The following is a 23,467-nucleotide window of genomic DNA, read 5'->3' as shown; positions in this document are numbered from 1 at the left end:
CACCACCCTCTAGGATCTGCACTCCAAACGGAATGAAACTCAAGAAGAGTGAACATCAAACAGGTCTTTGAATCAAATCACAAATGCACTAGTGTAGAAAACTCACCATCCTGCTGATAGCTCAGTTGGTAGAGCATGAGACTCTTGATCTCAGGCTCATGGGTTCGAGCCCCATGATAGGCAAAAGATTCGGGGTCCCTTCCAACTCTACAATTCCATGATTCTGTGAAACATTTAATAAGACCTGTTAACCCTTATTGGAATCTGCAAACATTGCTTAGTACATGCAGGTCCTGACACGTGTGCAAGGACACCCGCACTGTCCTTTTTTAGGACAGAAGATACAAGGCCAAATATCTAGTCCACCGCTAGCAGCAGTTTGAACTTTATTGGGAAGGAGATTTTCTTATGGATTGTTCCCAGTGCAGGATTTCCCACAAACGCATTTCTCATTGGAATAACTTGGGTACCACTCTCCCACAACTAGGGTAGAGTAAGCATATTTTAACTGGCGGAGCCAACAGTTGCTGTTAGCGTTCATTTTGCAAAGGCTTTGATAAAAATCAGATACGGAAATGGTAAAGCTAAAAAAACAAAAAGCTCAATATAAATACCTACTTCTTTCTAAATATATGTACCATTGAGAGCTATATTAACGCAAAACAAATATGTGGATGGAGTTCTCATGCAAACTGCAGTTAATCAAATCTACTGTGTGTATCCTAGCAACATGCTAGTAGCCAGCTGACAATAGTACTGAAGGACAGCTTGCTTTTTTTGTACAGATATCACTTAGATTTTATTACTGACTGACTGAAATAATTTTATTGGGTGAAGGATACATTTGGTCTGGAGAAAAACGGAAGTTTCTGTGTTCTGTGCCTCTTAGAAGCTTTGTGTTAGGAATAAAGGGGGTCAGTAAAAGTGAAAGGATATTTTCTTCTAATAAGTAAATTAGAATAAGCCATTAGGAAATGAACAAAATATGGCACGTGCCTATTTCAGAAGTCAGAATTTTGACTTTTGAGAGATATGCTATGTTGGCATTTTATGCATGTGCAGCAGCACAATTCTTTTCATACCTCTGCAACCAACTGGTATCCCATGTGTGGTGAAAGGAATCTTTACATGCTTTTTCAGTCAGTGAAAAATGGTTTCATTAGTAAAATTAAAAGATGTCAGAGACAGAAATGTACAGGAGGGCATCAGTGTTGGAAGTAGAATGTTGGTGTTTCATACTGTTTCAGCCTGATCACATAGGACTGTTATTATGTAAAGTCTTAACGTAACCCACCCCAAACTTTGAATAAGGTGGGAAAGGTATGGAGAGGTCTAAACCCTTTTTTCTTTTTCTTTTTTTTTGGAAACAAATATGATCTACACAAACCCATCACAGAAATATTTTAATATAAATCATTCTGTTAAAAAAAAACACCCAAGCATTGTTCCAAGGTAGAACTTTTGACACAAAATATAAAGTTATAAAAACAAATTAAACATTACATAATAAATAGATATTAAAAATCAGTACAGATGGTAATATTTTTATAGCATTAGCTCTAAAACAATTCTTTTAAAATACATACTATATTCTTCTGAATCATAAAAATGCTTTGTTTTATATTACAAGAAAAAACATTATCGCCCTTTAGTGTTGGATTAGAAATGCAAAGGTTTTCAGTGCTATGAAGCTCCCTCTCCAGGCTACAGGCCACACGTCAGCTGCTGGGACCCTGAAGCTGCTGCACAAGGGGGTGCCAACAGGTGACAAGTGGAAGACCACAGCGAAACACTTGTCAAAAGTTCCCACCAGCTCTCACAGGCGGATCACAAACAAATGTCAAGATGGAGTTCATTACAGGCGGATCACAAACAAATGTCAAGATGGAGATGCTGAGATTCTGACTGGAAACTTTGAAATGGTCAAGCTCCATCTATATCGCAGAGCAGAATACTAAAATCAAACCTCCACAATAGCTATTAGACCTGCCCCCAAAATCCGCTGTGGTCTTTCCCACAAGGTTTCAAAAAGCCTGGCAACTAAACTAGTAGCTGAGGAGATTGGCAAAAACCAAAGGGTACTTTGGAGCTGTACGGACCCACAACTTACGTCAAGCCAAGATGGCATCTCTAAAAAATCCAGGTTAGCCAGCCAAAACGAAAATGGCAACTGGTAGCTACATAGCGTAATGAACCAAATGGACAGTTACTGTTTCTCATTGTGGAATTGTTTCCTAATTCGATTCTGTAGCAAATGATAGTGTGTTTTTCTTCTTTGCCTTGCCTTTAACCTCATTCTAGAACACCAGTATTCCTTTTGTCTGTCTGTGAGCACTTACTCAATATCTCTTGCCCCAACAAAGTCACTGACAGCTTGAGTTATCTGTTTAGATGGATGCATGCAAGGGGAGCGGGGCCACAGAGGCACCAAGTTTTAGTCCCTGTCCCTCTCTCCTACTCAACAGTTGCCATCAGAGGCTGAAGCATCCTCATCATCATTGCTAGGAGACTCAACTGCAAGTGCTCATAAGGCCTCTGACAGGCCTAAAGAGGTCAAAAGCTTTAGGGTGGCAGAGTTCTACATGCACACCAAAGTGAACAGGCTATTTTTCATCTCTCAACAGCTTTTTGCACTTTATGTGGATCTGACCCAACTCAACTATGTTCCCTAGATTGGGACAATTGTCTATAGCCAAAATAAAAGCAGCCCCAAAAGGTGAAGTTGGTGCTTTGCTTCAGCTGGACAATAGTGCAAGTCCAACAGATGTATTTAAGTTGAGGTCTGGACTGCTGCTAACCAATTCTTTTGCTGATGTTTTTAGATTGCTTCCTATTCAAAATGTTCCATATAAGTAGCACAAACTGAGCATTTTACACAACCAAAGAATTGCAGTTAAAACTAAGTGACACAGCCAAATGTACATTTTTACCAGCCATAGCACTAGATCTTTCTAAGTCTCATATAAACATTCCCAGTTACGTCTTGAAAGTGAACAAAAACTAAGTATTAAAACAAATCCAATTTATTTGATCAAATATCATAGTATTTTCCATTATGGCATTGCAGGCTAACCACCTGCTGATGGAAAGGAATCTGTTAGAAAGAGGACAGAAGCAATTTTCAGCAGCCACCTGTACCCCTTTCAGTGTCGCCCTGAAGTCTGCTCCAGGGGGGTTGGAGGATGGACTGGAACAGATTTAGGAGGAGAGCTGGGTATTGCAGAAGAGAAGTGGACTGCAAATAATTGCCTTCCTTCCAGTTCCATTGACTAATTCTCTTCCATCCTCCGACAGCCACCACCGGATAGCACATCAGGCAATATTTAATAAATCCACTAAGAACAACTGCACAAGGTTGTGTCGGACAAGTCCACTTCATTAAGTGGACTGTGCTCATGGCTGCAATCTGCAGCCCATTTACAAGAGAGAAGGTTTGTTAATGGGATTGGTGTGATATGCGGGAGTGTGGCTGATGACAAATTAAGCAAGTGCTAGGTTAACCTAAAATGTGGCAACGCTTTTTCACTTCACCATTAAACCATTTTCTCATACGCATTCCAACAGAAGGTGAGAAATTACGAAATTATCTAGAGTCCCATCAAGTCCTACATTCTATTTGACTGAACGACAAAATCAGATTCCCTTCTATTATAAGAAAAATAGACTCGGTATTGCTTTTCTCAATATTTAGGCTTATTATGCAAGACCAGATGAACGAGCTGATGGGTTGAAAAGTCATCATAATATGCCGTCTCCTTTGAACTGTTCTCATTTCTTAGTTCAACAAAATGTTTGCATTTAACCTCTGCTGTATTGAAACTATACTACTTGGGAGACTTCCCATAGCAGACACTCCCTTCCCTGATGGTACAGAGGGAGGATTAAAATTGCCCTCAAAACTGGTTAAAGTCATTTGTAGCCCTAGAGAAACAATTTAAAGAAGAGTAGCGATGGAAATTACTTTATTACTGGGGGGGGGGGGAGGAATTTCAGCTATTTCTTTTTGTGGCCACATGCAAAATGTTTCGCTAATGATGTCACGCAGAAGCACCCTGACTCACTGTGCCACCAAGCTGTGTACATTTAAAAGTGAAGGATGGAAAAGATCTAGAGAAGACGGGAGAGATTATTATGAAGGTGGGCGGGCAGAGAAGACTGAATAGACTGGGTAGGACTGTGCTAAGAAACCCGACAGATTGGTATACCTCTATCAGTCACCACTTTCAATTGCTTAGGGCACCCTAGAGAAAAAAAGCTGCGTTCTTGATGACACATCAGGCTACATATCCCAATTTCCCCCACGTATATATTTTCAGTCACTTCATATTTATAACGATATCTGAAAAGTTTTAAAAACTATAAATAGCGCATTAAATACATGTACTCTTTACACATATGGACTTTCGCAAAATATAATCATTGCAACAGTACTTCTTCAACCTCATCTTCCAAGTATTCAAAAGCCTTCACTGCTGGTCTGCTTGCTGTGTGCTGCAGTCGGTGCCTTTTGGGATTGAAGTTTTTCCCTTCACTGAAGAAAAGATCGCCGTCGTCTTTTACATTGACCGTAGAGCCTTTATCCTGGAAACCATTGTTTGGGCCGCTGTCTTGTCGGAAAGTACCCAAATCATTTTTCTTAGGTGGAGTGATGGTGCTGGCACCGCTTCCAAACAGCTGCTCCATTAAGTTGGCCTTTTTATCTCTCTTCGTGTGGAGACTCAAGTCTTCCTTAGTGGGTTCATCAAGGAAATCGCTTTTTTGATTAGCCCAACTTGGCCTCCCTGATACTTTCCCAAAAGAAGGTACATAGCAACCAAATGTCAAATTGCTGCTTGGGCTTGTGGTCTCTATATTTTGCTGTTTCTGGATTTCTCCTTTCGTAACCGTATTGTGCTGGCCATATTCCAGAAAACCATTGAATAATTTCTCAGTTGCTTCTGAGCTCTGGTACGGCCTCTTACTTTTTTCCAAGGAATATGGTATAGTTACAGTCTCCGAAGTGTGCTCCTGTGAAGTAACTTTTATATTGATCTGCGTTTCCTTGTCAATTTCATACATCTTAGAAAGCAGAATTGCCTTCCGTCTTTCCTCTTCTTCGCTTTCATTATTTTGCATCCCATTTCCCAAACTATATATCTCTGTCTCCATTTTTGCTTTTTCTTCTTTTTCCGGCAGAATACTATTTTCCCTCTTTTTTCTCTCAGATTCTTCCTTTTCCCATTCTGTGGGTTAAAGCATCAACAACATTGACTTAGAATGATATATTATTATGTTAGTCACCTTTGTGAATGGCTTACAATGAAACACATTCTTGGTTTATACATAACCCAAGGCGTACTTGCTTATTTTACAGAATTCCATTCCCCTTTGAGTTCAAACAATTATATAAAGCTCAGTTTTGATTGATGTTGTCCCCATCAAGCTTTTGCAAATGATCTACAACTATCCCTACAACTCAGGGATGAGGAGCCTGTGGCCCTGCAGAAATTGTTGGACTCCAACTCCCAATATCTCTGACCATTGTCAATGCTGGCTGGGGCTGATGAGAGTTCAAAGTCCAAATGCAAAATAACTCAATTTATTCTGAAGTCCGGACCAGGTGAAATACTATTTCCACTTGAAAACTTTACATCATATAAAGCTCACCATTCCCGCCCCCCCTGAGCTCTACTTTTTTACTGGAGTTTTGGTCGATTTTTGAGAATTGTGCAGTGAGGTTGGAACCCTATGTTTAGTTAAACATGCTTGAGCCCATGTGTCATGACACAGCAGGTATGGGGAACATACGTGGGCTTCGCCATGCCTGGTAGCCTTCCACAACCAATAATTGCACTTGGTTCTGCACACATTTCTCAGGTTTGACTTCAGTGGCATTGTGCACGCATAAACTGAAAACTGAAGCAAAATTGTTCCACAAATGCAGTGACCTAGACTGTGTTGGTACTGAAACAACTCACCTGTCACTGTTGATAAAAACATCCCTCCACAATGCACAAAAAACACAAGTTTCCTGTATTGAAGCTTAACACTACCCTTTCTAAAGGGAAATATAATTCCAAAGGACAATTCTTGTATGAAATGAAAAAACAAAATGTTAATGGCATGTTTATTTACCTTTCTGCACTCCTTTAAATAAATGCAGAAGATGAGAACTGAGTATAATCTGAGAAGGAACAGGGCTAAAAAAATGTGTGAGCAGAATGACTTCTGCTGGTAAAATAGGGCTCCCTCCTCCTTGTATGTACTCTGTGTTGTCCACAAATCTACCTCAAAGAATAGATCAGAACAGATTTGGAAGGTATGCAGGGGGCGGGGGGAGGAAAAACAAGCCCCACTGCACGGCGTATGTTGTTCCGCCCGCAAAGAGGACTATTTTGAACACAGCCCATAATCTTTTCACAAGCAGCACAGCCAATAAATACTAAGAATCACACGTTTTATTTTCTTCAAGAAAAATAAAATTTCCTATGCTTACTAGCATGAAGTGTTTCACATATGAATTAATATCCTGCCTACTAAAAGTGCAATCCTGCACATGTTTACTCAGAGTAAGCAGTAAGTCTTATTCAGTCCACAGAGCCTTACTTCCAAGTGAAAAGTGGATAGGATGGCAGCCTCCGGTTGCAAATTTAAGTGCATTTTCTTACCATCTCTTAGTTTCTTGGCTCTCTCTTCCAATGCCTGCAGTTCTTGATCACTTTTCAGCCTTTCCTCTCTTTCTCTGCTCTGCTCTTCCTTGAAGCGTTCTGTTTGTTCTTTCCAGTCTTTAATTGACTGTTCCTGAAGGAAGTTTTAAATATAGAATTGAAGGGGGGGGGGGAATATAACATCACATTCTTCCTGTTGTTCCATCTGTGTAGGCGTGCCTGATCAAACAGTACCCCCTCTCTTGTGTGCCCTTGCAAAACCAATTTTTAGGGCACAGGAGCAAGGGAGGAGAGGGGAGAAGCCCCACTGAGCAAGCGGAAGTCCTTGTGCAGGGCTTCCGTAGACAGGTCTGGTTAGGTGAATGCTGCCTGAAGGATTATTTTTTTAAAAAAGATATTTGGAAAAGGATATGCTATAGCCAGTTGATTCAATGGCATTATATTAATTTCCACTAATGGAAACTTTGGCATCATATCATAGCTGCACAGAGCCTGATCCTCAAAACAAATAAAAGACATCACAGGGGAAACAGTTAAGAAACAGACTGTTCAACCTTTCCCCAAATCTACTGTTTCTTCAGGGCAAATCCTCCACTCACTTACCACTGGACGCGCTCACAACACTAATTTATATATTTATATACCACTGTAGCATCAAAATATACAGCAGTGGTTTTTTAAAAACATAAAACAGCTCCAGCTCATTGCTCCTGGAATCAGTTTCGAAAGGAGAATTCAAACATTGACATGGTACACTTAAGAGCCTATGGAAAAAAAGAGATGGGACAGACTCTCTTTCCTTTTCTGTTCTCGAATATGCAGTGTGCTCTGTCCATCCCCTTTTGCTTCCCCACCCATGTTCTCCTCCATCCCACAGTGCAACATCCAGAAGGCAGTGATAACATTTTCAGTATCTGGATCACACATGAAAATGGTTTTTTGGGGTTGGGGGGGGGGCAAAAACCTGTGAACTCCAGGGCATTTCTTCAGCAACAAGGCAGAGGATTATATCTAATCCAAACATTCAATTATTATTATTCTCCCCCACCAGTGTAAGGGTGCTGAATGCACAACCCACAGGCTGGATGAGCTCCCTCGCTGCACAAGGCTTTTAAAGTGGTCAGCCAGCTCCAATCTTCCTTCTTCAGCTCAGTGCTGGGCAGAGAGCAGAGGTTTAAACATCTTCTCTGAGCCCAGTGATGGGATGGAGATGAGTGTGGTATGTGCATGAGAGAGACGCCTCTGTGCCTACGTGTGTGTGAAGGAAAATGTATGCTCTGAGCTGTATGCGTAGGGCATGTCTATGAGAGGGCACAGCTCCTTTTGGCCATGTCCCCCACTAGCAGGTGACCCCTGGAGACTGGACCAATCCTGAATTTGTCCTTTACACTGTTTGGGAGTCCTCTCATTAACAAACTCATACTTTCAGTCTGCGTTACCTTCACCCCAGGTACAAAGGATAACAAGGCTCATTTTCAACCACCCTTTAGGAACTTATCCTTATTGCACTGGGAACAGTGATTTGCAGAATGCGGGCTAAACTCACCATTCTGAGATGTGCATCATCTTCCTTTTCCTCTGGTATTCCATCAGAAATAAAGTCTGGTGGTTGAGGAAATTCTACTGGAGAAGAGCATCCAGTAGTCTGGACTCCTTTTGTTATTTGTACTTCTCGTTTAGTATTCTTATTAGAAGCTGTAAATAAATGAATGCTCAATTCACATCACTTTTAAAATAGATTAATTTTAAACAGTCTAACATGAAGGCCAGTGTTTCCTTAGTCATCTGAAGCTCCTAAACATATACAGTCAAACCTTGGAAGTAGAACAGAATCCGTTCCATAAGTCCGTTCGACTTCCAAAACATTCGGAAACCAAAGCGCGGCTTCTAATTGGCTGCAGGAAGCTCTTGCAGCCAATTGGAAGCCACAGAAGCCCTGTCGGACATCTGGGTTCCAAAGAACATTCACAAACTGGAACACTCATTTCCAGGTTTGCGGCGTTTGGGAGCCAAAACATCCAAGTTCCAGGGCGTTTGGGATCCAAGGTACGACTGTACTAACCTGATAGTCAGGCGTCTGTCTGTAGAATAAGGGGATAAATTTTCAAATACACCCCCCTCTCCCAAAAATCTTCTGTAGAGTGTTGGGGGACCCTCCAGGGCAGATTTCAGGGCAGATGAAGGGTTTTCCAGGGAGAAGGAGGAATCACCAAAAGTTGGTTCTCTCACTGTTCCACAGATGGAAGCCTTAGCGGAGCAACACCACTGGATACAACTCAAAGCCCACATATTAGAAAATGTATAATGAAATTGGAGCTATGAAAAGGAAAAGTTACATCTCTTTGGAGGGTAGTTTTCATTCCCTATCAAAACCAATGTATTCAAAACTCAAACCTCTTGATGTGTCAGCCCATCTGATTCATTACCACTCTAGACTTCATTCTTCTTTTAATTATATTCTTGCCATACAATGACATTCATTGAATTTTTAATTGTGCCACTTCAGGATAAATATCATTTTGATTAAAAAAACACCTAAACATTGAAAGGATAAATTGTGGGGTCAAAATTCCAGAAATACTGGAGGCATTGATCATTATTGTCTTATATGACCCCTGAAACTCAGCTTGGCCATTAGATTTGCTTATAAAACTTTCCAGAAAGTGTTTACCTTTTTTCCTTGGTGCAGAATCAACATCTTTTTTGGGTGAAACTTTTAACATCCGATTAGCATATATATTTTTTGCATCCAGTTCTCTTTCTTTTTCCTAATAAAAAATGTGAATTGTCAAATCAGAAACACTTTTTCACTTTTCCTTTCACTTTTTCACTTTTCACTTTCCTTGTTTTACAGAATTTCTAGATACGATCTTCAAAAAGGTTATGTACTAAAAATATTTGCTTTTCAGCCTCTATAACAATTATTATGCAAGTCTGGCTTTACAATGTGCTTTACCGCCTGACATACAATGAAGAAGCAACTGGAGGTGTAAAATGAGCAAATTTGCCTATAAAAGACAATACAACAACAACAACAATTTGTACCCTGCCCAACAGTTTGGGTTGCCCTAGCCACTCCGGGTGGCTTCCAACATATATAAAAGCGTAACAAACGTCCCCATACAGGGCTGCCTTCAGATGTCTTCTAAAGGTGGTATAGCTACTTGTCTCCATGACATCTGATGGGAGAGAATTCATTGTTGTTGTTGTTGTTGTTGTTGTTGTTGTTGTTGTTGTTACTATTATTATTATTATTATTATTATTATTATTATTATTATTATATTTTACATAATTTTATTTATGTAGCACTAGCCAAAGTATTATTGTTGATGCAACTCCTGATCCAAGCCATGTTGAAACGACAACATTCATCTTGCAATATGTCTGCTTCAATGAAGAAACATACAACTATGAAAGACAAGAACGGTTTTAGGAATACACTCACTGCAGCCCCCTAACAGGAGTTGCCACTGCAAACTTATTCACTCAACACTTGAGAAACACTCAAATCCTGTTCATGAATGCTGCAGTCACAGTTATGACAATGGAAGTCACACGAGCAGGGTGCTTAATGACACGCAAACACTTCTGTGGAATGCTCTGGCGAGGTTTTCTCCATGTGCTTGGGTAGAATGCATGCTGCTGAGCGATGCCCCAAAGCAGTGACCTTTTTTTTTAGCACAGCACGGCAACTTTATAATCTGTTTAGCTGTAGTCCCCAGTCTGTGTCCGACACCCACTGGAGTGCCCAGGCAGATTCTCTACAACCAACTGCAGCTCATTTAGACTGCCATTACTGTGGAGTCCTTGAAAAAACTAACTTCACCTGTACAGGCATATTCTGTGCTGTGGGGTGTTTTGGAATATATATCACATCATTCAAATGCATAACCATGCCATCCATTTGGTTAAAGCTCAAAATACTACCATGGTGCAGTCCTGATGCAACCCCTGGGTCACCAGTGTGGCTACCTTGGTCCTGAAAAATCATGTGCTAAGGCTGTTCTATTCAAGAAAAGTTGCAGTTTTTACCTTTAATTTTTGACCTAGCCGTTGGACTTCCTCTTGGAGAACTTTATTTTCTTCCTGGGCATCACATAATTTCTTTTTCTCAGAATGCAACTGTCTTTGGAAACTACTATTACTGAGGTCAAGGTTCTTCTCCAAGTCCTGCAATTGAATATATCAGAAATATCAATTTCTCCAAATGTCTGCTAATTTTCCAAACTTGGACAACATGAAATAATTATTTAACGAGAGAGGGGTGACACTGTGACAGGTTCTTGGTTGTCAACCCATTGGGACAGGACCTTCCTCAACATGTTCAGGGAAGTTTTTAATCTGTGATATTTTACTGTATTTTTGGAAGCCGCCCAGAGTGGCTGGGGAAACCCAGCCAGATGGGCGGGGTACAAATAATAAATTATTATTATTATTATCAATGTTCATGGTGGTGCAAGGAATCTTGCCCATTTATTTTACAAATTGGTATGTTATTTCATTTTAGTTATATTTTATTTATCTCGACATTTTCATCCTGTTTTCCTATGAGAAAAGTCAAACTCAAGGCAGCTTATGCATAAAAATATAGAACAAAAGGGTAAAAAAACCTGACAATGAAATGAAACAAACTATCAACAGTAATTTAATCATCATCATAAACAGCTTCATAAAAAGCAGCAGCAGAAAACCAACATATCTTCAAAGACTTTGTTCATCCCTTTAATTAAGCTTTTGTAAAATTATACTTTGTTTAAATCTTTAATTCAACAATTAAGGTCAGATTCAAAGGTGCCACTCTGTTCATCAAAGGGGCACTTTCATGAATGGAAGGGACCTTTGATTCAGTAGAGGCATCTACAGAGGGAAGGTGGGGAGGCAATTTTAGCCAGCTGCCCATCCTTCATGGTGTTACAGAGGACTCCAAACCCAGAGAAAGTTTTTTTTTTTTGGGGGGGGACACAAGGATGGGGGAGATGGACAACTGGCAAAAGAAATATGCCTCTCTGTCTTCCAGTAGCAAGCACTGGGTGAGTCACATCATGAGGGGAACTCTGCTCCCAGGATCTTAGGATCCAACCCAGTAAATAAAATGGAAAGATGGATAAAGAGGTTCCCTTTATCTATTATGAAGTCCTATACATACCTACTTACTTACTTACTTTACTTATATTTAGAAGTAAGTCCCACTGAATACACTGGAATATTATTCCCAGGTAAGTACATATAGGAATGCAGTCGTTGAGATTTCAAGAAGTTGTGAATAACAACAGCATTAATGATTGGTGGAGCATAATTATTGGTGAAATTAGCATTTACTATATTTACCGTATATACTCGTGTATAAGCTGACATTTTCAGCACATTTTTTATGCTGAAAAAGTCCCCCTCGGCTTATACTTGAGTGAGGGTCCCACCCGAGCGCATTTCCGAGAGTGGCAAAGGTGGAGGAGGAGGAACAAGCAGCCCAAAAGCAGCACTTTCGGGCTGCTTGTTCATCCTCTGCTGCTGCCGCCATCAGCTTCTGCCTCTCAGCAGCACCCTTGGTAGGCAGGGGGACAGGAGGGTGGGCGGGGAGAGGTTTGTGGTGTGCTGAACCAGCTTATACTCGAGTCAATAAGTTTCCCCAATTTTTGTGGTAAAACTAGGCTTATATTCGGGTCGGCTTATACTCGAGTATATACGGTATTTATACATTGCATCCCCCCCCCCCGCGCCCCGCTATACCTTTTGCCAACAACAGCTTGGCTATTTCTATATATGCAATCCTATACAATGAGAAATTTATTAAGAATGATAAAAGGTAGTTTGAGTGTCGCCATCCCCCGTCCCCTACCTTAATTCTCTTCTCAGTGTCATCCAGCCTGTTTTCTGCTAAAGCCAGCTTCTTAGCCAGCTCATCGCGTTCCGGGAGGTGCCTGTCTTCAGCAAGCCTTCTCAATTTTTGCAAATTGCTTTTGGCCTTGTACAGCTCCTCCTCCGAAGCCCGGAGTTTCCGCTCCGTCGTTTGTTCTCTTTCTTGAGATCGTCTCAGGCGCTCCCTCAGTATCCTCATCTCGTCACTGTGCCGTGCCAGGAGCTGAGAGATTTCGTTTTCGGTGTCCTCAAACTTATGCAGGGCTTTCTCGTGCCTGTACTGAAGCCGCTTGAGCGCCCTGTTCTCTTTCTGAAGCTCATCGAGCTTGACATGCAGTTCCGTCAGCTCATTACGGAGCTCGTTGATTTTCAGCAACCTGGCAGAAAGAACTCTTTTTGTAACTAGGCTAATATCTTTGGCAGGAGACTCCCTGTTGAGGCTCTGGGAGCGAAACCCCCAGCGGATTCCTCGTTTGCTGGGCGCATATTTAGAGGCAATTTGCTTAGTGCCTGCAACAAAAGAAGATGTTGGTGTTACAATGAAAAGCAACAACCCACTGCTATACTTCTAATAATAATAATAATAATAAATAATAATAAAATTTTATTTATGTCCCGCCCTCCCCAGCCAAAGCCGGGCTCAGAGCGGCTAACAACAGCAAAATGATATAACATTATAAAATCATTTAATTATAAAATTAATTCAAATCAGATTAATGGCAACCATTGGGCTAGAGTTCTGTGAGGATTGCCAAAGGAGGGGGTCAGGCTGTGCCCTGGCCAAAGGCCTGGTGGAACAGCTCTGTCTTGCAGGCCCTGCGGAAAGATGTCAAGACACACAAGAGCTCTCCTTGCAGGCATGTTATAGGCATGTCCCTTAGTAATAGGCAACAAAAGTTCTGTACCATTTCTAAGACATTAAACACATAATTTCGGCTCTATTTCCAGAGAAAAGGAAATAATTCCTCACTGTATAGCAAAACTGGTTTAGCAAACCTTCAATCATTTACTTCTGGAGATCTATTCTAAAGGTGTTTTGATCCCAGCAAATCACCGCAAGAGTGGGTTATATCCTATTGTTGTGCCTCTACTGATGGAAGATGAAGGAGGCAGTTTTCAGAGATTTGTCCAGTTCGCCCTCCCCGGCACTTAGCTCCCCAAATCTGCTCCAAAGTCCTCCAACTTTCTAGAGAAGATATTGGGCGAGCGGGGTTGGATTGCAGGGGAGAAGGGAATCGCCAAAAATTGCCTCCCTCTCGGTTCTCCTGTCAGATACCTTCCAACAGCAGAGAAGCTCCAAATGAATTCTACACAGCCACAGTCAGAGGCTGGCTGCTCAAGAGAGCACAACAACTGAGCAAGTCAGACCAAAAACTGTGTAGTGGAAAGGAAGGAGAACGGTGCCAGAACAGCTCTGCGAAGCAAGTGGATCAGTCTCTTGAGCAAATGCCTCAGCAAAATGAGGGAAGAATTAGGTTTCAATTGCTCATTTAGAACTTGTGGAACTACAGGATTCCCCCCCCCCCCACGGACAGAAAACTCTTTTCTTTTTCATTCTTATTAAAAATAAAAACAACTTTTTATAAATCTATAATATGAAAAATAGAAGACTATAAATAATAGAGCACTGTTTGACCTACAGTCATACATACAATTTCTATGCTTACACAAGACGGAAAGGTTCAGCCAAACTTATTTTACTTTCGCATATGTTTAGGATTGCAGTTTAGCTTAGAAATCGTGTTTTACCTACCACTTACCTTGGTAATGTGCGAGGCTTTTCAAAGTCTGCGATTTGTTGCTTTTTTCTCCAGCGTTTGTAGACTGAGTGCTTATCGTTGGCGAGTGGTCAGAGCCGTGGGATGACTCGTCGTCAGAATAGTAAGAGTTGCTGCTTTTATCACTGTCTGATTTTCTGTTGGGTCCAGAATCGAGACTCCTTCCTCTCTCCCCCATTCTAAATAAAAATAATGTTCAAGACCTTTCCTCAAGGAATATTCATCTTGCCAGAGGACGGCTCACAGAGTCACAGTGGAAGTGCTGGCTGGCTGCTTGCCAATTCATCATTACCCTACATTCAGAAGAAGGGTTGCCGGCTCTCCCTTTGGCAGTCAGTAGTTTTGTTCAGAATGTATGTTTGTTTCTGAATTCAGAGAGGGGAATGAAAGTCATTTAGCATTCCATTCTGTAACTTTTTGAATTTATTTATTTATTTATTTATTTAAATTAAATACTGCCCTTCATCATAAGCTCTCAGGGTGGTTCACAAGATTAAAATACAAGGTAAGAGCATAAATACATAGTTAAAACAAAAACAACAAAACAACAACCTACCTGCCACAAACACATATTTATAACGGATAAAATAATTTGAAAAAAGTAGCTAACTATTTCTGCATCTAACACTGACATTAGTGTTTGTGTGTATCAGAGAAGTGCTCTTGTTCTTTAAAAGCTGCTGTCAAATATGTACACTTTTGACATTCTTGCTAACGGTAACATGGCAGAGGAGACAAAAAAAATTTAAAAAGTGTTTGAAGTAGCGCATTACATCACTTGAAAACAAAATAATTTAAAAGGTATGGTATCTGGATTGTTTAAATAAACAAGGAAACAAACAAGGAAACCAGAGCAGAAGAACCCATCTGTTCATCAACCATTATTTTATAAAAATTGAAAGTATTTTGATTTCAGAATAATTGAACATTTTCAAGCTCTACATAAGCTATTATTTAAGATTGTGGTAATCAGATATTTTAATATTTTGAATACTTTCCCTACCATTATAATAGCAAACCTATCAACAACAGCAACAAAAGGTGAATCCAGACCAGGGGTGGGGCCTTTCTATACGTTGCTGGACTACAATTCCCATCTACCCCCAGTCCAGCAACAGCAGGAGGGCCACAGGTTCCCCAGACCTGGTTGAAACCAAGCATTTGTTTCCTACAATTGCCAGTGATCTGTAGAGAGATCACAAGCCAGGCCTGCAGGTGATGGTTCTGCCCTGTATGTTATCAGTGTATGGCACCTTGGAATATAGTGTTAGGATTTTTATCCATCCGTGCAGTTCCAGCAGTAGCACTATGTTTGTGTATATCATGTGAGTGTCTGAGAGAGCGTGAGACAGGAAGTCTGAGTACTGTTGGAGTACAGTGGTACCTCGGGTTAAGTACTTAATTCGTTTCGGAGGTCCGTTCTTAACCTGAAACTGTTCTTAACCTGTAGCACAACTTTAGCTATTGGGGCCTCCTGCTGCCGCCGTGCCACCGGAGCACGATTTCTGTTCTCATCCTGAAGCAACGTTCTTAACCCGAGGTACTATTTCTGGGTTAGCGGAGTCTGTAACCTGAAGCATATGTAACCCGAGGTACCACTGTACTGTTGGAAGTTAGCTTCACTTCTGAAAGTGTTTTTTCTGTTCTGTACTGGTGCTCAAAGAGCACAGACGTGCTGATGGATTCTCTGTATATAGATTGTAAAATAAAGTAGTTTAGAGAAGAAGAAGAAGAGGAGGAGGAGGAGTTTGGATTTGATATCCCACTTTATCACTACCCGAAGGAGTCTCAAAGCGGCTAACATTTTCCTTTCCCTTCTTCCCCCACAACAAACACTCTGTGAGGTGAGTGAGGCTGAGAGACTTCAGAGAAGTGTGACTAGCCCAAGGTCACCCAGCAGCAGCATGTGGAGGAGCGGGGAAGCGAACCCGGTTCACCAGATTACAAGTCTACCGCTCTTAACCACTACACCACACTGGCTCTCTCATCACACTAGAGCTACTGATTGACTCTTTCTTCTGCTATGAGATGCCAGAAGACGAGTGTGCTCATCTCAGGAGGAAGGGGTCACTTATCACCAGTCTCTCTGGACTGAGGGAGATTTATAGCCAGTGTGACCACCAGAGAGATGCCCCGGAGTCTTGGGAAGCTGGAGGTCTTCCCAGGTGTGTTTCCAACATATGGAGGCTTCATTTAGCTATTGTGGCTAAAAGCTGTCACCTGATTTCTCCTAAACTTGTCTAATACGTTTAAAAAGTTGCCTAAGATCATGGAAAGCACCAGGGGCCTGGGTTTGGGCATAATAAGGCTTGTGGGATGCTGCTCCCAGGGAAACATGGTGAGGAAGAGGAGGAGCAAAGTGGGAACTTTGGTACAGTGTGCATCAGCATTCTGCTCCTTCACGTTAGGCCATAGTTAAACATTATCTATAGTTTAATGTGCCATGTGGACCAGAACGTTATGCGAAATAATTATTTCCCAGGGTAGGCTCAAGTGTTAAACTCTGAAGAAATGGAGCAGGGGTTTGATTCATTATAAGCAGCTTCCTATGTCCATGCATTATTTTTTTAAAAAATGTACCCTGCTTTTCACCATGTAGGTCTCAAAGTGGCTTACAACAACAAAAGAACACAAAATTTAAAAACAAATTAACCCCCCCAAATTCAAAATCTTCTACTTGAACCACCTACTTGATTCAACCCTAAATTCCAGTGGGGCCTGTAGAATGCCCTCCCATCAGATGTCAAGGAGGTAAGTACCTATACAGCCTTTAGAAGACATCTGAAGGCAGCCCTGTACAGGGAAGCTTTTTAATGTTTCATTGTGTTTTTGTATATGCTGGAAGCCACCCAGAGTGCCTGGGGCAACCCAGTCAGATGGTTGGGGTACGATGATGAGGATGATAAAAAAATGTCTCTAAATTGTTCAAGATCATATTTTAAAATTTTGTCATTTGAACAAAATGATTCAGAGGTTTGTAGGAAAGGAACTCCAGCCTATTAATGATTTTAGTAACCATTCTACAAAATTTCACTGAGTCTTCTAATGAAATCAACCTCAAAATACTTACAACTGTCTGAACCTACAACTTTATGAATCCTTTTCTCTTAATAACTTTATTCCTTTGGATAGAAGTAAGATCTCCCACGTGGCTCCTGGGTCACTCATCCTCAAGGGCCTATTTTCATTCCCTAGAGCAAGAGGATTCAAAGTTCCTATTGTTATGAACTCCTTAACTAGCGTTCCATTCATTTCCACAGATGTGAACCATCTCATGCTACACATGACCCTAGCCTGTAACTGCAGGAGTCACCTTTCTAGCCTCCCACACATTCTGGCTATGATCCAGAAACCATTTAATCACTAAAATCCCACTGAAGTCCTTGGAACTACTCCAGAATATGTAGTTTGATTAGTCCAACCTCTGTGCTTTTTCAGTGGAATTTTGATAAGAAACACTTATTAGGGAAAACAAAGTGGTAGAAACTGAATGTCCTTCTCAGTGAGTATATTATGCAGAAAAGAATAGGCAGAGATTTTAGTTTTAATACGTTATTGGTGTTTTCATTGAAAAGAAGCATTTTTTTCCAATATGAGAAACACATTTTAATCTAATTAGATGAATATCCACACTCCTGTATATAAATACAGTATGTCTTGTTCAGCTGATATGGTAAGATTATAATGAATTAAACTGAATTTTCTAATGCAGTTTGAGAGGCTACAGAAATAGTCAATGAGTATCTCCAAGCAAATTTAAAAGTACACTCTTCTTAGCTCAAACACATTGATTAGTATTTTCCCCAACATTAACATACTCAAAGGGCGGAAAATGATTAAAATAATAAGAACCATTAAATGTAGCATCAATGAAACAAAAAATAAATAAATAAAATGTCACCTGTGACTGGAGAAGCCTTTGGAAACAAAGATATAGATGAGAATATTCTGATAGCTAAGGAAAGGTTTTGAATAGTACTAGGACAATCTTGCATTTCCCCATTCTCCTTATTACTTAAGCTTGTGATTGATTTTAATTTGGGGGTGGGGTTACAAATGAAATCTTTAGCTTGAAAATTATTCTGGCAGCAAGATCTGTATAACTGAAAGACTAAATTAAGATGCAATCAGTTATAGGTAGAAAAGAAAGTGATTGATATTGGGGGGCATTTAATATATGCATATTTTCCTACTGAACTATTTGATCAGACATATTATTCTACTTTGGCTACCCTGATGACTGTATATGTATTTGTACATGTATACATACAAACACACCATATCTGGCCAATGTGGAAATTAAACTGAACCGAGCATTAAATGTTAAAAAGAAAATCACCAGCTGTCAGAATCTTACAGCTGACAGAAATGCTATGATGAAAATACATGTTTCCACTGCTGTGCTCCCACATAATTTTGCTATTTTCGCTACATTTTTTCAAAGGGAAACATACAGAAAAATATAACATCAAGGAAATTAGTCTCAAGAGAAGTTATTAACAAAGTAGTCCGAGTGATATTTTGTCAAAGTATCCTTTTAGTCCCAAGGCTTAAGAACAAGCACTGCAGAACAAACAGGAGCAGAGAATCCAAACCCAACAGCAACACATAACAAAACAAACACTGCTGTTACACAACTGTGGCGTTACAGGCAGATTTACCAGTGTAAATGGTCAAATCAGTAAAAGGGTCTTTGAGGGTCCTTGCCAACTCAATACAATTGTGGATGTTATAAATTAGGAACAGGTTTCTTTTCCGTTTGAAATCCAGAATATTATCTGCCAAGTTTTGCCCAGCTTGGTACCCCTGCCAACTTGTAAGCAATTTCATCATCCTAAAGAAGTACTGTTCATTTTAGAGGCTAATGAATTGCTTTGAAATTTGAGTTACTTCAGCAAGTATGAGGACTTTTATAATTAAGAAACTTCCTGGTCCATTGCCTTTAACTATCACGGAACACTTTCATTTAATTATGAAGTCATTTTAATTTCAGCACACGCAAGTTAAATCCTCAAGGTTATCTGCATTTCCTTGGCAATTTCGATAACATAGTTCAAAATTCCAGTCATTTACAGACTTACTTGCAAATAATATGCATGTACTGAAATTAAGTCTATAGAAGTAACAACAGTACAATATAGTTAATAAAAGCCATGAAGGGCTATTCTTGGCCTTATTAAACTAATATCTCCATTTTCCTCATAGGTTTCATTTTCTAATGCATGTTCACAGGTACAGAGAACATGAGGCACTCCAAGTCTCTTTCTTAAGGAAGTTGCAGTACAGAATGTCAATGATGAACAAAGCTGACTTGTAGCTTTACTCTGCTTACTTGAAAGTAATTCCCACTAGATTCAATTGAGCTTATTTCTTAACAAGTATGCTTAGGATCACAGCCTCAGCCTGCAATTCTGACCCATCAAAAATCAATGCCTCCTCCCCAGTTGAGGATATCGGATGTAACACTGTAATTCTCAGACTGTTACTCCAATGCAAACTCCATTTATTTCAGTGGGGCTTCAACTTGGCTTAACAGTATGAGGACTGGACGGATGGCACAGCAAGGGATTACAAAGAATTCTTGCAGTGAAGTGCAGAATTATTTTATCACATCTAATGGTCACTAATGGCAGCAAGAGCATATGAGTGATAGTGACCAAAGCAGAAACACCTCACATACAAAAATAATGGAAGAAACCTCACTGGTGAATGCAAGCTGGGAACAAGACTGTGTTTTCCTGGAATAATTTGGGTGGGGAGCCAGCACCCCTCCAGATGCTGCCTGACTCCAACTTCCATGAGCCCCAGCCAACACAGAGGGACAATAGGAACTGTAGTCCAGTGACATCTGGAGGGCCAAAGACGAGATAGGATCTGTCCTTTTTATTATTGTTGTTGGATGAACATGCTTGAAAACGTTTTTTGTTTCATTTTATGTTTATTCTATGTATCTATTTTTTAATGTTTGACAAGTATTTTAGTATTCTGCAACATATGTATACATACCGGCCAGTACCTGACAGTATTTGACAGAAGAAGATACATTGCTTTATGGTAAATAAACAAGGGATTCATGGCATCATGGTCAACAATATAAACAATCCACAGTTGGTAATCTAGTTACATGCTTCAACAAGAAAGTTCTGAAATAGCAGTATCAAAATGCACAATTCCTTACATCAATACCAGTGAATCTAATCCATGTTTACTTGGAATTATGTGCCACTGTGTTCAGTTGGCCTTCCTCCTTAGCATATGTGCTTAGGATTGCAGCGTAGGTGCCATAAATGTCTGCCTATGAATGGTTAGCACATCTGCTCTCTGTTATTTTCTGAATATAAAAAATAGTACAAGTAACCAGACCTCAAATAACTGTCCTGGCAAAAATGTACAGCTTCTATGTATTCTGGAGTACTGAACTGGGAGTACCTAATTGACCTGTCCACAAAGTGAGAAAAGAGTTACGAAGACAGGCAGGTTTTAAGTTTATCACAACTACTAGTTTTGGGATGGTGGGGGTGGGGTGGGCAGGGGTAGAGAGGTTTTACGTTCAGAGATTAAATGAAAACAGCCAAGCATCTTAGGCGATCTTAAAAACTAACAGTCTTCAGCTGAAAATCTTAAATGCACTTACAAGTGCCTATTGAACACAGTGGGAATTACTTCTGAATAAACATGCATAGGACTGCGTTATTGTGGTGAATTTTTTCATAAACTAGAAATAGGCTTTTCTGAATACTGCCCAAGCATTAAGTGCTAGATGCTCAGTTGGCTCGTGCAGAAATACACACATAGAGATAAAAGAGTTGCAAACGTGGAGAACAGGAGGCCATGAAACACAAGAGATTCAACCCCCAGCCCTAATATATGCAAAATCAGAAATAAACGGTGCAATTCTATGCATGTCTACTCATGAAGGAAGTCCTGCTTCATTAAATGAAAATAGTATCCACAGATCTCCAATTTCCCAAAGGGGATGGAGGTGTTGGTTTGTGGCAGCAAACAAAGAATAAACAAAGAGGCACCCTAAGGACCAGCAAACTTTACTATGGAAATAAGGACTGGCACCCACTTCACCAGATGCGCTTCCAAATATTTATTTGTCTTCATCCCACATCTGATGAAGCGGGCTAGGGTCTGTGAAAACACATATACCACAACAAACCTGTTAAGTTCCGGCGGCAGGGGTGCGTTGTCCTGAGGCTTGTTGGTTCTACACTTTGTATTTTTATTTTTTTTACCAGGACCTCAAGCTTTACCAACCAGATATCAACGACCTGCAGCTTGGAATTCAAAGAGCAGGGTGCCTCCGAGCACGTTAGGAGTCATGGGGTGCGTTCTCAGCACCAGAATTTACACTGGAGTGAAGAATTATGGCTTGCTTTTTAGCTTTTCTTCATTTTTGCAGCCTAATCCATACAGTATATATACACACTCTCTGTGTGTGCGCGCGTAATTGAGTCAGAAACCTTTGCTTTCATCTACTGCAAAAAGATTTATTTCGTGCCCACTCGCACTAAGGTGCTTTGGGAAACATTTGGCAAAAGAGGAAAGGAGGGAAGGAGGTGGGTGTTTTATAGGAATTTTTTGCGTTGTTGCTTTTTTGTTGTTGTTGCACTGTTGCCTTTTGACAACACTCAGAGTTAGGAGGAGGAGGAGGAGAAGGGGGGTACTAATATATCCGAAGAGCAACAGGCGCAGACAGCCCCCTCCCGCCCCTCGGCCGCCCCGGCTTTACCTGCCTCCTCGACCCCCTTGCACGAGCCAGACGGTTGCCGAGGCTCAGCTTAAAGGGGCCGCGCCGACGCCACCATCTCGCGCGTCCCGGGATATTTACAGCAGGTTCCAAGGTAACGGGGGATGGGGCGAGAAGGAAAGGGGCGGGGACCAGAGGAGGAGAAGGAGGACCCGGAGCCCGATTATTTCCCCTCCCCCGATTGGCCGCCTTCCTTGCCAAAACCCTCGCTCGAAACCCCAATCGCCGCGTGCGATTGGGCCGGAAGGGGCGGGCCGAAGTTGAAGGCTCTAGGGAGCATTCCATTGGGCCGAAGCTTGGGGCAGGTGAAGGTGCTGATTGGCTGCTGGGCCGCTTGAGGCGGAAGTTTTCCGAAGCCGACGGGAAGAAGAGCAGCGGGGGTCGCGGAGCGTCCCATCCCAGCAGCTGGTTCCTGCGGTGCCGTAATAAGGCCGCAGTTCTGACCCCCCCCCTTACTTGGAAGTCAGCCCCGTGAAACTCAGCAGGGCTTGCTTCTGAGTAGACACGGGCCACGTTCACGCTATATGTTTAAAGCGCCGTGGTACCGCTGTAAGGAGCTATGGCTTCCCCCAGAGAATTATGGGAGCAGTTCCTCTCCATAGGGAATTCTGGGAACTGTAGTTCTGATGAGAACGGGGTGTCTCATAAACAACTCTCTGCACCCTTGGCAGACTACAGCTTCCAGAAGTCTTTTTTTTTGGGGGGGGGGGACTGTGGTGCCATAGTCAGTACTTTTCCCCTAAAAAAAATGTTCGGGGTACTCTAATTTTGACTCAAGAAAATCACAATTTGATAGTTCAAATAAATACAGAGAAAGGACAAAGATTCACAAAATGTTTAGGGGTATTTGTGTCCTAGCATCCCCCCAGAAATAAGCACTGGTCATAGTGCTTTAAATATATGATGTGAATGTGGCCATGATTAGGAGTGAGCTGTAAATCTGGTATTATTTCTCAAGTGCCTCACAGAGCAATTCAATTCTGTCATTTGTGGTTTTGAATTGAGATCGTGAGTGTTTGTTTGCACTTTGTGTGTAAACTAGGTTGCCAATGCCACAGTGTTTGAAGTGCCACCAACACTGTCTTGGTCACTGTAGCTATTCCCTTTCAGGAAGTTGTCGCTTTTGTATTTCATTTTCTTCTGATCTCCAAAACACCCCCTGGAAATACATATCCAGTTGTGTCCTTGGTGTCTGGCATGTGTTTGTACATAACTTGAAAAATTCAATTTTTCCTAGCTAAGCTTTGTACGTTTTTACACTTGTACGATTTCACACTTAGGTACAGCAGTATTGTTAGAAGTTATTCGTGGAGACAAATAGACCAAGGACTTCAATATAAGGATAACCCTTTTATTGTTCGCGTTTGCAAAGGCGGACTCTCCGTACCCGTGGATACGAAGAGCCCCGATGAAGCATAGACACAGTGTT

The 23,467-nt window shown here is 41.1% G+C and overlaps 1 protein-coding gene and 1 long non-coding RNA gene across 5 annotated transcripts in view; one reads left to right on the top strand and one right to left on the bottom strand.

The window, feature by feature from the left end:
• LOC309529966 overlaps positions 1–23,467 on the top strand; it is a 154,444-nt gene that overhangs the window by 121,404 nt on the left and 9,573 nt on the right. The gene's annotated exons all lie outside the window — the stretch shown is intronic.
• On the bottom strand, positions 1,864–22,681 carry LCA5 (lebercilin LCA5). 4 transcript variants are annotated; one of them, XM_082218299.1, is made up of 10 exons: positions 22,021–22,680; positions 21,448–21,565; positions 17,353–17,473; positions 14,265–14,647; positions 12,485–13,014; positions 10,681–10,818; positions 9,319–9,415; positions 8,194–8,342; positions 6,648–6,780; positions 1,864–5,222 (listed from the first exon to the last, which is right to left on the bottom strand). In XM_082218299.1, exons 4-10 carry the CDS (start codon positions 14,458–14,460, stop codon positions 4,417–4,419), a joined length of 2,049 nt encoding a protein of 682 aa, XP_082074425.1. In that variant the 5' UTR covers positions 14,461–14,647; positions 17,353–17,473; positions 21,448–21,565; positions 22,021–22,680; the 3' UTR covers positions 1,864–4,416. The 4 variants fall into 4 exon arrangements, with proteins under 4 accessions (XP_082074425.1, XP_082074426.1, XP_082074423.1 ...); XM_082218300.1 differs by lacking the exon at positions 21,448–21,565 and having other exon boundaries at positions 14,265–14,461; positions 22,021–22,681; XM_082218297.1 differs by lacking the exon at positions 21,448–21,565.

Source organism: Podarcis vaucheri, assembly GCF_965113315.1.
Source record: "Podarcis vaucheri genome assembly, chromosome: 3".
In the NCBI taxonomy this organism is placed as follows: Eukaryota; Metazoa; Chordata; class Lepidosauria; order Squamata; family Lacertidae; genus Podarcis; species Podarcis vaucheri.
Note: the sequence above shows the minus strand (reverse complement) of the source record. Positions and strands in the feature narration are given on the sequence as shown.

Excerpts from the sequence above, each read along its gene's own strand:
- LCA5 (XM_082218300.1), bottom strand. The coding sequence starts at position 14,460 with ATGGGGGAGAGAGGAAGGAGTCTCGATTCTGGACCCAACAGAAAATCA. Across the intron at positions 13,015-14,264 it reads AAGCCTCGCACATTACCAAG|GCACTAAGCAAATTGCCTCT; the intron begins GTAAGTGGTAGG and ends CTTTTGTTGCAG. Across the intron at positions 9,416-10,680 it reads GGCTAGGTCAAAAATTAAAG|GAAAAAGAAAGAGAACTGGA; the intron begins GTAAAAACTGCA and ends ATTTTTTATTAG.